The following is a 16,879-nucleotide window of genomic DNA, read 5'->3' as shown; positions in this document are numbered from 1 at the left end:
ATTCTCTTTCCAAAGTTTTACATTTCCTATCAGTTACTTTCCTAATGTCATACTAATTTTAAATTCCTTCTTTCCTCCTGTAGAGCCCTTTTAAAGGTGTTCTAGAAAAACTACTAATCAACTTCAAGGTTTATTGAACTTTTGTGTTTTAACATTTAAAATACAATAGAAATGTTTATATTTTCTCACATTTTACTGCACAATACAAAACTGATTTAAATGCATTAAGAAACAACATTTTGTTTTAAAATAAACACTAACAAAATGTTCGGCAAGAGATAACACAATTTATTTAAATATATTCCGACTCAAGATGAAGGCAAGCGGTTTACCTAGAAAGGTTTACATATTTTAGCTATAGTTTTTCATTGAACCATTTTTTTGAAATGTCTTTCTTTTCATTCATGTTTCTTTTATCCTCTCTCTTCAGAAGTTCACAGTGTTATATAAGTGAAAAACAAGACAGATAGAAACCACCCTAAACATATGGCTTTATGTACATAAAAAATTCAATAATGTTGCCATAACCCCTAATACAGTGTGATCCTTATTTATTTATTATCCAGAATAAACTTCTGTACATATTAAATTCTTCAAGTATATCTAGAGCAGTGCTTGTAAAAGTGAGGTCCCACTGCTAAGTTAATGGCCATCTCTTTGAAGATCACTTCTACCTTCAACACAATTATGGTAGAGTTCTAATAGTTTTTTTAATTTTACATGTATCATACATTCTCAAATATTCCAAAATGCTCAAATGAGCCAAACATATACTTTGATTTACATCTAGTTTAATACTCCCTTTATACAGCACCAGAGGTTAAAAATGGATCCGAGTAACCAAATATTCTCTTTCCTTTATTAGTTAGAGTTTATCATCATTTATTTCTATAACATTAAACCCAAATTGAAGACGAAGACACCCTGGGTCAAATGCTTTCACCTTAAATAAATAAACACTTCATCCACTTCATACTTAAATAGCAAGTTGTTTTCCTATAACATATGTTTCTTGGTAACAACTACTGAATCAACTAAGCTGAACACCAACTTCTTATCTTTGAGGACTAGGCAAGTCGGATAGGATTCTCTAGGTTTGCTTTAAAACTTTTAAGAAACCTGGTTGCCAGTTCGTCATCAACCACTCGACTGTCACTTGACATTGTGACTGTTATGAGCTGGCGCTGCTGCAGTTTGGCATTTCCCTCTTCATCCTCAGTGAGCTTCAGCACAGGTCGGAACCTCCCAACCGCCAAAATGCAGGCCTGAGGAGGGTTAATCACTGCAGTAAATTCGTCGATGCCAAACATCCCCAAGTTGGAAATACTAGGGGGAAAAGAAAAAGCTCTGAAGGAGGCATGTCCTTAATCAAAGTCCCCTTTCCGTGAAGCACATATTTTATATATTTTACTAGGCAGTGTAGTAAGGCAAGAAAAAAATATATGAGTAATGAAAAAGGGAAACATTTAGTATTTACAAATAAATTAATTGTGTACACAGGAAAAATAACACTATAGATAACTAGTAAAATTAATAAGTAAATTTAGTTAAGTCATCAGATAAAAGGTCAATATAACAATCCATTTTATATCGAGTCATGTCCCACATAACGAAGGATCACATATACAACGGTGGTCTTATAAGATTATAATGGAGCTCAGGAATTTCTGCTGCCTAGTGGCATCATAGCTGTCATAACATCATATTGTAATTATTTTAAAAATAAATTTAGTGTAGCCTAAGTGTACAGTGTTTATAAAGTCTACAGTAGTGCATAGTGATGTCCTAAGCCTTCATTCATTCACTGATTCTTCCAGAGCAACTTCTAGTCTTGCAAGCTCCATTCACGGTAAGTGCCCTAAACAGGTGTACCATGTTTTACTTTTTACATTTTTACTGTACATTTTAAAAATGCTTAGATATGTTTAGATACCCAAATACTCATCATTGTGTCACAACTGCTTATGGTATTCAGTAGAGTAACATGCTGTATAGGTTTGCAGTCTAGGAGCAACTGGCTATACCACACAGCTAAGGTGTGTAGCAGCATGTACCATTTAGGTTTGCGTAAGTACACTCTATGATGTTTGCATGATGAAACTGCCTAACAATGCATTTCTCATATCCCCATCAAAAAGTGGCACATGACTCTACATACAAGTTGCTATAATTAGAAAATAAAAATTTAAAACAATACCATTTATAATAGTATCAAAAAACAAATACCAAAGAATAAATCTAATGAAACATATACAAGACCTCTACACAGAAAATTATAAAACTGAAAGAAATCAAATAACTGAATACACAATGGTTTCTACCATATTCACAGGTTAGAATACTCAATACTGTAAGGATGTCAATTCTCAAATCATCAAAAGACTTAATGCAATCCCAGTCAAGAAACCAGCAAGGGGTGTGTGTGTGAAAAATGGCAAATCAATTTTATAATTTATTTGGAAATATGAAAAGCCAGAAGACAATCTTGAGGGTGAACAAAATTGGAAGACTTCATTACCAGCTATCAAGAGTTGTAGCTTGATGGTAGTAAACAAAGGATAGACAAACAGGCCAGTGGAAAAAAAATAGCACAGAACTAGACCAACACATATATAATCACCTTTTCAATGCTATGAAAAAGGAGAAATCAATATTCAATACATGATGCTGTGTAAATTTAGTATCCATATGGGGAAAAAAGAGCACTTGAAACTTCACATTATATACAAAATCCAATTTCAGTTGAATTGTGATCTACATGTGAAAAGTAACGTAAATGCTTTTAGAAGATAACACAGAAGAGTAACTTCATGATTCTGGGATAGGCAAAAATTCCTAACAGAAAACGAACAGTACCAACTACAAAGAAAAATACTGATAAACAGGAATTCATTAAAACTCAGAACTTCCGTTCATTTAAAAAAATCACCGAGAGAGTCCCAAAGGCAAGTCACAGAGTGTGAAAGCTATTTGAAACAATATACATCCTACAAAGGTCTGTGTATCCGGAAATAAGAACTATACATCATTTTTTTAAATGGACACCAGATTGCAGTGGGAATTTTATTTCATGAATTACCAGATACCCAAACGGCTGATGAGTGAAAAGTACTCAACATCACTAATTTGCATTTCCCTACAAAGAGTACCACTACACACCCCAAGAATTGTTAAAATTTAAAACCTAACATTATTAAACACTGGCAAGAATGTGGAGCAATGGGAATTCTCAGGACTGCTGGTGGAGGTGTAAATTTGTATAACCATTTGGAAAACTGTTTGGTAGTAGCTGCTAAAGCTTCTAACTTAGGAATTCTACTTTTAGGTCTATACAACAAAAAATGTACATACATTCACTATAAGACACTAATAAGAATGTTCATAGCACCATAATTTGTAATAGCCCCGAACTGGAAGCAACACAAATGCCCACCAACAGTCAAATGAATTCTGGTACATTTATACAATAGAATATTATATGCTGCAATAATAAATAAGTGGTTGTTTCACATAGCAATATAACATTACAGACATTAATATTGGGGGGGTCAGATACTAAAGAATACATAATATTTATCATTCCATGTTAGTCAATGTCCAACGAACGTTTAGTTCAACACTAATACGTTCCTACTAGCTTTAATATGAAAGCCTGACTAGTCTGAAGAATTTTTTCAGATATTCTATTGTCTAAATAAAGTATTTTTAGCTTAAATTTTAAAAAATATTTCAGATAAATGAAAGGCTGACAGGAACTTTATAAGTCTTAAATCTATCTGTTTGATGCTATGGATAATTAAGAGTTTAAATTTTACCTAAAAGATCCTCCTTGGTATTCTTCAGGCAACAATTTTCCATCTCTTGCTTTCTTTGATAGAGCCTGAGAAAAATACAAACAGAATAGGACAACCAACAAAATGTTATACAGTTGATCTTGTCACTTGAAATATTTGTACATCATATACTCTCATCTCTGATATGCCTTGATTTGATTTTATGTTACCTATATAAAAATAATTTTCTCTAATTATAAGAACAAACAAGAGCACAGATAATTCAAGAAACTAAAGCTGTTAATCAAAACTCTAGAAAAATCACTTCTTTTAACAATTTTTCAAATGTGGGAATTACCCTGTGTACCATCAATTACTATGCAAAATGCTTTAGAGTTTCCTATATGCAAAATGAAATTTTCTATTTTGCCTATAAAACTTTATGGTAAGAAAAAAAATACAAGAATCCATTCTGATCAATCTAGTGTTTTTTAGTTTTTTTTTTTTTTTTTGAGGAGTCTCACTCTGTTGCCCTGGCTGGAGTGCAGTGGTGTGATTATGGCCTACTGCAACCTCCATCTCCCAGGTTCAAGCAATTCTCTTGTCTCAGCGTCCTGAGTAGCTGAGATTTCAGGCACCCACCGCCACGCCCAGCTAATTTTTTATATTTTTAGTAGAGATGGGGGTTTCACCATGTTGGTCAGGCTGGTCTCCAACTCCTGAACTCAAGTGATCCACCCACCTCGGCCTCCCAAAGTGGTGGGATTACAGTTATGAGCCACCATGCCTGGCCAATCTGTGTGTTTTAAATAAATTATCCAATGGCAACCAAAGTAGTATACCCACAATCCCACAACCAACATTCCGTTTTTATCTTTCAGAGTTTGCTTCATCTTTATCCACAATCTCAACCCCACACAACGGTTATAAAAAATTGTGGGGAAAAGCAAGAGAGATCAGATTGTTGCTGTGTCTGTATAGAAAGAAGTAGACATAGGAGACTCCATTTTGTTCTGTACTAAGAAAAATTCCTCTGTCTTGAGATTCTGTTAATCTATAACCTTACCCCCAACCCCCTGCTCTCTGAAACATGTGCTGTGTCAACTCAGAGTTAAATGGATTAAGGGCGGTGCAAGATGTGCTTTGTTAAACAGATGCTTGAAGGCAGCACGCTCCTTAAGAGTCATCACCACTCCCTAATCTCAAGTACCCAGGGACACAAAAACTGCGGAAGGCCGCAGGGACCTCTGCCTAGGAAAGCCAGGTATTGTCCAAGGTTTCTCCCCAGGTGATAGTCTGAAATATGGCCTCGTGGGAAGGGAAAGACCTGACCGCCCCCAGCCCGACACCCGTAAAGGGTCTGTGCTGAGGAAGATTAGTATAAGAGGAAGGCATGCCTCTTGCAGTTGAGACAAGAGGAAGGCATCTGTCTCCTGCCTGTCCCTGGGCAATGGAATGTCTCGGTATAAAACCCGATTGTATGCTCCATCTACTGAGATAGGGAAAAACCGCCTTAGGGCTGGAGGTGGGACCTGCGGGCAGCAATACTGCTTTGTAAAGCATTGAGATATTTATGTGTATGCACATCTAAAAGCACAGCACTTAATCCTTTACATTGTCTATGATGCAAAGACCTTTGTTCACGTGTTTGTCTGCTGACCCTCTCCCCACTATTGTCTTGTGACCCTGACACAACCCCCTTTTCGAGAAGCACCCACGAATGATCAATAAATACTAAGGGAACTCAGAGGCTGGCGGGATCCTCCATATGCTGAACGCTGGTCCCCCGGGTCCCCTTATTTCTTTCTCTATACTTTGTCTCTGTGTCTTTTTCTTTCCTAAGTCTCTCGTTCCACCTTACGAGAAAGACCCACAGGTGTGTAGGGGCAACCCACCCCTACAAAAAATAAATTTTATATTTAATTGTTCAATATTATATGTATCTTCTGTGTTGTCAGCCTTCAGAAATGATTTTTTAATGTTTGTTCCTAAAGACTGCATCTGCCTAATTTACTTGGTTATTTCCCAGTGTTATAATTTGGTTCGCGGTTTCTTCTGAATTACTTCAGGTAAATTTTCAGAAGTGGAATTATAGTGCCCTAGAGAATAGACTTCTTTTGGTTCTTGATCCTATAGCTAAATCATTTCCTGAATGAGCTAGTCCAATTTACACTGCCACAAGGAATATAAGGATGTACCTGGTTCATATCACTCTTGACCAGAGCAATTTCTAAAAATCTTACAGAAGACAAGACAGATGACACATTAGTTAAATTTTCCTCTCACTTGTACTTGGAATTAACCACATTTCTGTTAATTTTTATTTTTCAGTGCTTAAAAGCAAGGGAACAGAGGTTGAGTCATCATATATAAAAAATTAATAATGAATTAACTTAAGAGGAAGGGTACAGAAAAATGAGGTCACTGTCATTTGGGTAGATAAAATAAATGTAGAGTTTACTTAATATTTTGTATTACATAGGCAACATAGGCACTATTACAATCACAGTTGACAACTAACTTTAATTCATAGATGATTTCATTTTTTTAAAATTGAAAGTCTTTAAAAATATCAAAAATCTAAAAACACATTACTGTAACGTACTGCCAACAGAAACAATTACAGGTGTATGCTATTTGGATGTGGTTATTTATAAAACTATTTGGATTCAAAGTAAAAAATGAGATGAATTTTGACTTATACAGTTCTTGGAATAACGGGAGAGAGAATAATCTATAAAAGCACTTTTCCTCCCTTAAGCAATGTAATTGTTCACATGATTTGAAAAGACACATATATGAACTTTAAAAGGCATTTTTTAAAGGCAGATGATCTCAACATATCCTGATGAACTACCACACAATTACCACAAATGAAAAAAATTCATTTTAATAACTAGATTGCAAGCACACATACTAAAAACAAAAGCTCTGTAGATCCTAAATACATCAACAGGAAATTCCTGTCAGTGAACTCTAGTAAGAGTCTGAAATAGGTATGGAGTCAGAGAAGGATCGTTGGTTTTATAAATTTGTAATCATCACTGGGATCTCCTGGCAATGTGGACTCAAAATCAAAGTACATGTTACCTGAAGCATCCAGCTGAAAGAATAAAAAACGACCACTAAATATTTCTACAATACATCGAATGCCTTGCTAATTCATTAAAAAAATTTACTGGGTACTTATAAGGTAAACTTTGCCTCTGCCTTTTAATATTGTTATAAGTAATGAAGAATTAAGAATAACACGGGATCTAAGGTGTGTTACTACATTACTTTATTCAAGGAATACCAACTTGAACTTGGCTGGGGTGTGCCTACAGCCCCCACACTGGCATCCTTGGGATTACAGAGGGTCAAGAAGTAAATGCGTAGTACAGATATTCTTAACTTGGGGTTCATGGATGAATCTGCAGAGAGCCACAAACTCTTGAAAAATTAATTTCAATGAAACAACTTTTACTGAAATTTGTTTTAAAATAAATTCACCAAGCAACTACTGTATCCCAAGCACTCTTCTAGAATTAGATAAATGGCAATGGACAGTGAACATCAGAGAACACAGAAGGGTGAACAAATAAATGAACAAGGTAATTTCAAAGACTAATAAACCATATGAAGACAATAAAACAGGGTAATGAGATAAAGAGTGTTAGGAAACTATTTCAGCTACGGAAGCTGCAGAAGGCCTAAGAAATTAGCAACTGAACTGAGAAACCAATGATGAAAAAGAGCCAGCCAAGTGACGATCAGAGGGAAGTGTGTACTGGATAGTATGTCTCTTAGTGAGAATCCAGAGCTCAACCTGTCCATGATCCCACAATCTTTTCAAAAAGACTACTCCTGCCTCACCAGGTAGAGAGCCTTGGTTTCTTTGCTGCAGGTTCTCTTATCCACTGCCTACTTGCTAAGACCACAACCTCACATTCCTCGGGGAATCTTCACTGCTTCTTTGGCAGAGTACTCTCCCGTTTGACTCAGGTCTCTTCTTTCTTAACCCTTTTTTTCTCCCAGTTGCATACAGCAGTCCCCCCTTATCTGCAGGGGATACTTCAAAGACCCACAGTAGGTGCCTGAAATGGCAGATAGTACTGAACTCTATACATACAGTCATGTGCCACATAAGGACACTTAAGACAAAGACATAAATATATGACAGTGGTCCCATAAGGTTACAATGGAGCTCAAAAATTCCTATCACACAAATACGTACCATCGTAGCACTATTTCCTTATACTATTCAGTACAGTAATAGGCTGTACTGCAGGTTTGTACCATACAAAGCCTAGGCGTGTAGCAGGCTATCCCATCTAGGTTTGTGTAAGTACACTCTATGGTGTTCAGACAATGACAAAATCGCCTAACCATGCATTTCTCAGAATGTATCCCTGCTGTGATGCATGACTGTACTATTTTTTCCTACCCATACACAATTATGATAAAGTTTAATTTAAAAATTAAGCACAGTAAGAGATTAACAATAACTAATAATAAAACAGAACAATTATAACTGTAAAAATCATGTGAATGTGGTCTCTCTCAAAATAGCTTGTACAGTACTCATCTATTTTCAACTGTGGTTGACCACGGGTAACTGAAACCACGCAAAGTGAAACCTTGGATAAGACAGAACTCCAATATTTCAAATTCCAAACCAAAAGATTGGTCTTACAGACACAGAAAACCAATGATTGTACTCCTTTTCTTCTACCTGGTGAATCAATTAATTATGGTGCATTTCGTATAACTGTTGAGACCTTAGCTATTCTTCTTGTTAATTTCTGAAAATCCAGGAGCTGCTTCTCAAGTTTCTTTTTTTTTTTTTTTTTGAGAGAAAACATTACTGACTCTAGAAGGCTGATAACCCGACCTCTATAGTCATACAGTAGTTATGTAACTAGTATGTGGGAAGCAGCAAAGCTGAGTGGTTGGGAGGAGGCTCTAGTCTACAGTCTGACTGGGTTCAGATGCTGGCTACATCACTTAATAAGATTTGGGGCAAACTATTTAACCTCTCTTTTTTCCCATCAGTTGCTTCATCAACCATATCAAATTATTATCTTGTACTTGATAGGGTGGTTTTAAAGAGGATTAATATATATAAAAGGCTTACAGCAAAAACTGGTACAAAGTATGCCCGCTGCTATTATTGTTAGAGTTGTTAAAACATTAAGCGGTACAAATACTTCTAGAACTTGCATGTCTTTAAACAAGAGGATTACAAATACTATATTCATATATGAATTAGCTTTTTCTCTCTGGTCGGAGCAGATTTTACGCTGGAATTAAAATCATTCTAAATTTTATCTGTTTAAACACATAAACATTCTACTTTTTCAATAAGCCATAGTACAAAGCTTGATGTAGAAATATTGACAAGACTCAAACTGTATAAAATGGCACTACTATGCCATAAATGTAACATTTACTGTCTACCCTTTTTGGGGGATGCAGTAAAATATAACCACATTAAAGCACAGGACAGAAAACGCATTTATTACCAAAGGTGACCCACTACTATACGTGGACACTCAGGCAGATGCTGTTTTTTGCACAGTAAAGCTGAATTCAATATAATCTTGCTTAACTTGGAATTGAGTCAAAATCTATATTGGACGTGAAGAACACACACACACACACACACACACACACACACACACACTCAGGGTTTCTACTTGGTGCATACATATTTTTAATGCCTATTCGTCCACAGCAGCTAAATGAACATATCTCTATAGAGCCTATCTAAAATATTTAGTTTTTAAGCCACCGTTTAAACAATCCAACATTTAAGTTTTTAAAATAATCATGCTTACAAGATAAACCACTTCAACAAAAAACTAATTTTGCAGGAGCTCAGATCTCTCTCTTACACATACACACACACACATAAACTTTCTTTCTCTTTCGCTCTCTCTCTCTCCTGTAAACTACAGAACTATTATGTTAAATAGGCCATGCAAGGTGCCTGTTTCTCATGAGAGGCCTCAGTGTGCTTCAATGTCCCCTTATTTTTTCCGAGTACAACCAAAGGTGATTATATTCATCAGGTTGTTATGCTTTGTACCATGTGACACACTGGCCTAGCATGACAGACCTGTCCAGCAAGAGTACTTCATACAAGAAAGTACTACTTGAGGACCAAACCAAACCCTCCTTTTTGGTAACTTTGCGGGAGAAAAAGACAAAGGGGAGGTAAAGAAGTGAATGATTAGCCAGGAAAAAAGAAAGGTAAACAGTAAAAGCAAGGAGAGAGGTGGTATAATAGAAAGCTCATTAAGCAGTGGCTCTAGAATCAAACTGCCTGGGTTAACCAGTCCTCATTGCCACTGCTTTCTAGCTGTATTGCCTTGGGCAAATTTATCAAAGTTGCTAAAACTGAATCTCCTCAATTTCATGGAGAAGTTAAGGTTCCAATTGTACTGGGTTAATAGGATTAAATGAAGCACTTAGCCCAGTGCCTGGCATAGTGTAAGAACAAGAGTGAAGAGAGCAGGGTGGGAAAGAGAAGCAGGTAGAATGAGAAGCTAACAGGTGCAGCCATAGCTCAGCAAACCCTGAGTCCCTGTTGGGGGTTACAGGAAATGCCCAAGGCCCGCCAGAGACCACTACACTCCAAAGCGGTATGACTGCCCTTCCCGTTGCTCTGAGGCCCAACTGAGAGGCTGGTGAGACTGCCTTCTTACCTCTTAAACTTAGAGTCTTCAGGATGCAAGGAATAGAGAAAGCTAACATAACTACTTAAGAGTTATGTATTATAGCAGTAAATTTGGTAAATTGCTCAGAATCAAGGAAATCTTCCTATAATGGTTTTTAAAATTTAATGTATATAAAAATAAGGGAATTCTAGCTCTACAATAAAGTTCCATAACATTATAATAGTACTTTATATTTTACAGGTTGTTTCAACACTTAATCTCATTTAACCTTCACAAAAACACAGACACAAGTATTCTCATTGTCGCTGAAAACCCTTGATAAACACAAGGAACATACTATATCTCAGTAAACCAATCTCTATTACTTTGACTTTTGAACTGACCAAATAAATGCTATCTTTCATTTTTTTCTTTCTTTTTTTTTTTTTTTTTTGAGATACAGTGTCTTGCTCTGTCATCCAGGCTGGAGTGCAAATGGCACAATCTCAGCTCACTGCAACCTCTGCCTCCCAGGTTCAAGCAATTCTCATGCCTCCGCCACGCGAATAGTTGAGATAATAGGTGTGTGCCACCATGCCCAGCTAATTTTTGTATTTTTAGTAGAAATGGGGTTTCGCCACGTTGGCCAGGCTGCTCTCAAATTCCTGACCTCAAGTGATCTGCCTGCCTCAGCCTCCCAAAGTGTTGGGATTACAGGCATGAGCCACCATGTGCAGCCTCATTTTTCAATTAACAATTGCATTTTTATCGATCAAACACTTTCTGCAAATCTTTTCAAAGAGGAGTGAAGAAAGACCTAAAAATATTGATTCTAGTAGGTTCACCTTTAATTATATCTACCTCTTAAATTCCAAGTAAACTCAGTATTTATGGTTATGCTTTTAAAACCAGATTAACTTGCACTTATTTCTTTTGAGCAAGAAGGTCTACACATTTACGTACTGTCAGCTCCCCAAAGAAGTCTTACGTTCTACCTCTTATCTCCCTTATAAATATACAAATTGTTCTACCACTATACATACAACAGGTCCTTGGCAAATGGAAAGATAAGCACTTACCCAAATGAATCAGAAATTTTCGATGCAATCACTTTAAGACTTGTGATACTTCTGTCAAAAAATACCCTTGGAAATTACTGAGGCTGTCAAAGCTGCCCTACTGCCTGTGTTCTTGCCTATTCGATGTACTATTTTTTGGTGAAATAAGATTCCAACACATTGGAGTTACAAAAACTGCTTTTCAAGAAATCCTGAAAAAATAAAGTAACTTTGCCTCTCGAACATTACGTCCATTTCTTTTTTGAGATGGAGTCTCATTCTGTTGCCAGGCTGGAGTACGGTGGCGCAATCTCGGCTCACTGCAACCTCTGCCTCCTGGGTTCAAGTGATTCTTGTTCCTCAGCCTCCCGAGTAGCTGGAATTACAGGCACGCGCCACCACACTCAGCTAATTTTCGTATTTTTAGTAGAGATGGGGTTACACCACGTTGGCCAGGTTGGTCTCAATCTCCTGACCTCAGGATCCACCCACCTCGGCCTCCCAAAGTGCTGGCATTACAGGCGTGAGACACCGTGCCTGGCTGCTAAGTTCTTTTAATGGTCTCAATTTTAGAGAAGAAGTAAATACACTTTAAGAATAAAATGTTATTAATATTGAGGTCCATAGAAATACAGTTTCAGCTTAACTTCAACTTTAAAACCTACCTGATATAGCATTTTTATGGCTGAATTCTGGACTTTGGAAAATAAAGCTTGTCTTTAGCATGAAGTTGTTCCCTAATTTGTTTATATATTATCTCTTAATTTTTGAATATTAAATTTTCTTACAATGGGTCATAGTTGGATAAAAACTTTAAAAACCTATATATATATGACAATCACTTGATGAAATAACTCTCCCCTTCACACACACAAAAATCACAGTCTGACTAGATTACGTCACGACTTTATCAGAAAGTAATTATCCAAAAGTATATGCTAACATTTTGAAAGCACACTCTTTCTTAAGACATACCTTTACAGAGTCAGCAATTTCCTGGATACCTTTAGCAGCAGCATCTTTTATGATTGGAGTAAGTAAGCCTTTATCTGTTGCCACAGCCACTGAAATGTCAATAAATGGCAGTTGCTTTGGGCCCTCTCCATCCCAGCTTACATTAACATCTGGCATTTGCTAGAAATAGAAAAAAAAAAAATGTTACTAAAAAAGCAGCTTTAGACCAAGGCGGTTACAGAAAAATAAAATCACTGTGCATCTTCCAAAGTGAACATAGCTAGATAAGAGAAAATAAATAAAAATTTGGTTTGAAAAAATGGTATGGAATTATCTGTCAATTATCTTTTATGTTTGCCAACAATAATTAAACATACCATCTTTTTGAAGCAAGTTTGAAGAAATTCTGATGAGGTACATGTTTTGATCTCTTTATATCATGGTGGGGAAAAAGGGCTTTCTTTCCTGATTGCAAGAAGTTATTTAATGTCTGTTGTACTTCCTACCTCATATGATAACGAATATGATCTTGAGGGGAGGAGGAGAGTGGAAACAGGTAATAATATTAGATCACATTATTCCTTACTTTCTAGCCCAGCTCTGGGATATATATCAGCAGGCCCTCAATACATGACTTCCCTATTTAAAAGATATATCTGTTCCATTGGTCTATATCTCTGTTTTGGTACCAGCACCATGCTGTTTTGGTTACTGTAGCCTTGTACTATAGTTTGAAGTCAGGTAGCATGATGCCTCCAGCTTTGTTCTTTTGGCTTAGGATTGACTTGGCAATGCGGGCTCTTTTTTGGTTCCATATGAACTTTAAAATAGTTTTTTCCAATTCTTTGAAGAAACTCGTTGGTAGCTTGATGGGGACGGCATTGAATCTATACATTACCTTGGGCAGTATAGCCATTTTCACAATATCGATTCTTCCTACCCATGACCATGGAATGTTCTTCCATTTGTTTGTATTCTCTTTCATTTCATTGAGCAGTGGTTTGTAGTTCTCCTTGAAGAAGTCCTTCACCTCCCTTGTAAGTTGGATTCCTAGGTATTTTATTCTCTTTGAAGCAATTGTGAATGTGAGTTCACTCATGATTTGGCTCTCTGTTTGTCTGTTACTGGTGTATAAGAAAGCCTGTGATTTTTGCACATTGATTGTGTATTCTGAGACTTTGCTGAAGTTGCCTATCAGCTTAAGGAGATTTTGGGCTGAGACAATGGGGTTTTCTAGATACACAATCATGTCATCTGCAAACAGGGACAATTTGACTTCCTCTTTTCCTAATTCAATACCCTTTATTTCTTTCTCCTGCCTAATTGCCCTGGCCAGGACTTCCAACACTATGTTGAATAGGAGTGGTGAGAGAGAGCATCTCTGTCTTGTGCCAGTTTTCAAAGGCAATGCTTCCAGTTTTTGCCTATTCAGTATGATATCGGCTGTGGGTTTGTCATTAATAGCTCTTATTATTTTGAGATACGTCCCATCAATACCTAATTTATTGAGAGTTTTTAGCATGAAGGGTTGTTGAATTTTGTCAAAGGCCTTTTCTGCATCTATTGAGATAACCATGTGGTTTTTGTCTTTGGTTCTGTTTATATGCTGGATTACATTCATTGATTTTCGTATGTTGAACCAGCTTTGCATCCCAGGGATGAAGCCAACTTCGTCGCGGTGGATAAGCTTTCTGATGTGCTGCTGGATTTGGTTTGCCAGTATGTTATTGAGGATTTTTGCATCAATGTTCATCAGGGATATTGGTCTAAAATTCTCTTTTTTTGTTGTGTCTCTGCCAGGCTTTGGTATCAGGATGATGCTGGCCTCATAAAACGAGTTAGGGAGGATTCCCTCTTTTTCTATTGATTGGAATAGTTTCAGAAGGAATGGTACCAGCTCCTCCTTGTACCTCTGGTAGAATTCGGCTGTGAATCCATCTGGTCCTGGACTTTTTTTAGTTGGTAAGCTATTAATTATTGCCTCAATTTCAGAGCCTGTTATTGGTTTATTCAGAGATTCAACGTCTTCCTGCTTTAGTCTTGGGAGGGTGTATGTGTAGAGGAATTTATCCATTTCTTCTAGATTTTCTGGCTTATTTACGTAGAGGTGTTTATAGTATTCTCTGATGGTAGTTTGCATTTCTGTGGGATCGGTGGTGATATCGCCTTTATCATTTTTTATTGCATCTATTTGATTCTTCTCTCTTTTCTTCTTTATTAGTCTTGCTAGCAGTCTATCAATTTTGTTGATCTTTTCAAAAAAACCAGCTCCCGGATTCATTGATTTTTTGAAGGTCTTTTTGTGTCTCTATTTCCTTCAGTTCTGCTCTGATCTTAGTTATTTCTTGCCTTCTGCTAGCCTTTGAATGTGTTTGCTCTTGCTTCTCTAGTTCTTTTAGTTATAATGTTAGGGTGTCAATTTTAATAATGCCGCATATCTACAACCATCTGATCTTTGACAAACCTGAGAAAAACAAGAAATGGGGAAATGATTCCCTATTTAATAAATGGTGCTGGGAAAACTGGCTAGCCATATGTAGAAAGCTGAAACTGGAACTCTTCCTTACACCTTATACAAAAATTAATTCAAGATGGATTAAAGACTTAAATGTTAGACCTAAAACCATAAAAACCCTAGAAGAAAACCTAGGCAATACCATTCAGGATATAGGCATGGGCAAGGACTTCATGTCTAAAACACCAAAAGCAACGGCAACAAAAGCCAAAATTGACAAATGGGATCTCATTAAACTAAAGAACTTCTGCACAGCAAAAGAAACTACCATCAGAGTGAATAGGCAACCTACAGAATGGGAGAAAATTTTTGCAATCTACTCATCTGACAAAGGGCTTATATCCAGAATCTACAATGAACTCAAACAAATTTACAAGAAAAAAACAAACAACCCCATCAACAAGTGGGCGAGGGATATGAACGGACACTTCTCAAAAGAAGACATTTATGCAGCCAAAAGACACATGAAAAAATGCTCATCATCACTAGTCATCAGAGAAATGCAAATCAAAACCACAATGAGATACCATCTCACACCAGTTAGAATGGCGATCATTAAAAAGTCTGGAAACAACAGGTGCTGGAGAGGATGTGGAGAAATAGGAACACTTTTACACTGCTGGTGGGACTGTAAACTAGTTCAACCATTGTGGAAGTCAGTGTGGCGATTCCTCAGGGATCTAGAACTAGAAATACCATTTGACCCAGCAAACCCTTTACTGGGTATATATCCAAAGGATTATAAATCATGCTGCTATAAAGACACACGCACACATATGTTTATTGTGGCACTATTCACAATAGCAAAGACTTGGAACCAACCCAAATGTCCAACAATGATAGACTGGATTAAGAAAACATGGCACATATACACCATGGAATACTATGCAGCCATAAAAAATGATGAGTTCATGTCCTTTGTAGGGACATGGATGAAGCTGGAAACCATCATTCTCAGCAAACTACCTCAAGGACAAAAAACTAAACACCACATGTTGTCACTCATAGGGAGGAATTGAACAATGGGAACACATGGACACAGGGAAAGGGAACATCACACACCCGGGCCTGTTTTGGGGTGGGGGGAGGCGGGAAGGACAGCATTTGGAGATATACCTAATGTTAAATGACTTGTTACTGGGTGCGGCACACCAACATGGCACATGTATACATATGTAACTAACCTGCACGTTGTGCACATGTACCCTAAAACTTAAAGTATAATAATACTAAAAAAAAAAGATTTCATCAAATGATGAAATGCCTGGAAACCCTGCCTATTAATAATGTTGCCCTGTATCACAGGTGAAAATGATGCTGAAAAACAGAAACTGAAAACAAATTTCTGTTCTCAAAAATTCTTTGTTTCCTAAAGAAAAAGATCCAGGCCTCCTGGCATGTCATTTAAGCATGGCAATATACAATTTGATTCCACTCTACCTATCCCATTTTACTTGTGACCACTCCCCTGAGATGAATTTTCCACTTGGCTCACTGTCATGCTACGCTCATTTCCATTTCAAGGCTACCTTCACATTGCTTTTCAATTGCTCTTCCATTTTTCCATCTTTCAAGGCTTAGTTCCTTCACTCATTCAACAATATCATTATGTTAAAAGAATAAAGTCCCAAACCCTCAGAAGATTTGAAATTCTTCATAGACTACACTAAAGTAAAAGAGAAACTAAACAAAACCCTCATGAATGAAGAATATATGGCAAATAAATTTAATTACAAAATGTAAAGAAGACTTATGGGACACGGTCAAAGTTGTATTAAAAATCTATTATCTTAGGGCAATCCACTCGGGTCCCCTTCCATGCTGTGGAAGCTTTGTTCTTTCGCTCTTCACAATAAATCTTGCTGCTGCTCAAAAAAAAAAAAAAAAAAAGAAACTATCTTAAGCCTTATTAAAAAAAATTAAAATAAATTACACATT

The 16,879-nt window shown here is 36.7% G+C and overlaps 1 protein-coding gene across 2 annotated transcripts in view; it reads right to left on the bottom strand.

The window, feature by feature from the left end:
* Window positions 1-267: 267 nt before the first annotated feature.
* Window positions 268-16,879, bottom strand: part of PDHX (pyruvate dehydrogenase complex component X) — an 81,135-nt gene continuing 64,523 nt past the window's right edge. For both annotated transcript variants that reach the window (XM_004050934.5, XM_004050936.5), the window contains 3 exons: window positions 12,448-12,606; window positions 3,816-3,880; window positions 268-1,326 (listed from right to left, as the gene is read on the bottom strand). In XM_004050934.5, coding sequence (XP_004050982.1) covers window positions 1,068-1,326; window positions 3,816-3,880; window positions 12,448-12,606 — 483 coding nt within the window. In that variant the 3' untranslated portion in view covers window positions 268-1,067. The remainder of the gene's footprint in view (window positions 1,327-3,815; window positions 3,881-12,447; window positions 12,607-16,879) is intronic.

The sequence above is a fragment of the Gorilla gorilla genome, chromosome 9 (genome assembly GCF_029281585.2).
Source record: "Gorilla gorilla gorilla isolate KB3781 chromosome 9, NHGRI_mGorGor1-v2.1_pri, whole genome shotgun sequence".
NCBI lineage: Eukaryota > Metazoa > Chordata > Mammalia > Primates > Hominidae > Gorilla > Gorilla gorilla.
This window is presented reverse-complemented; position numbering and strand designations above follow the sequence as displayed.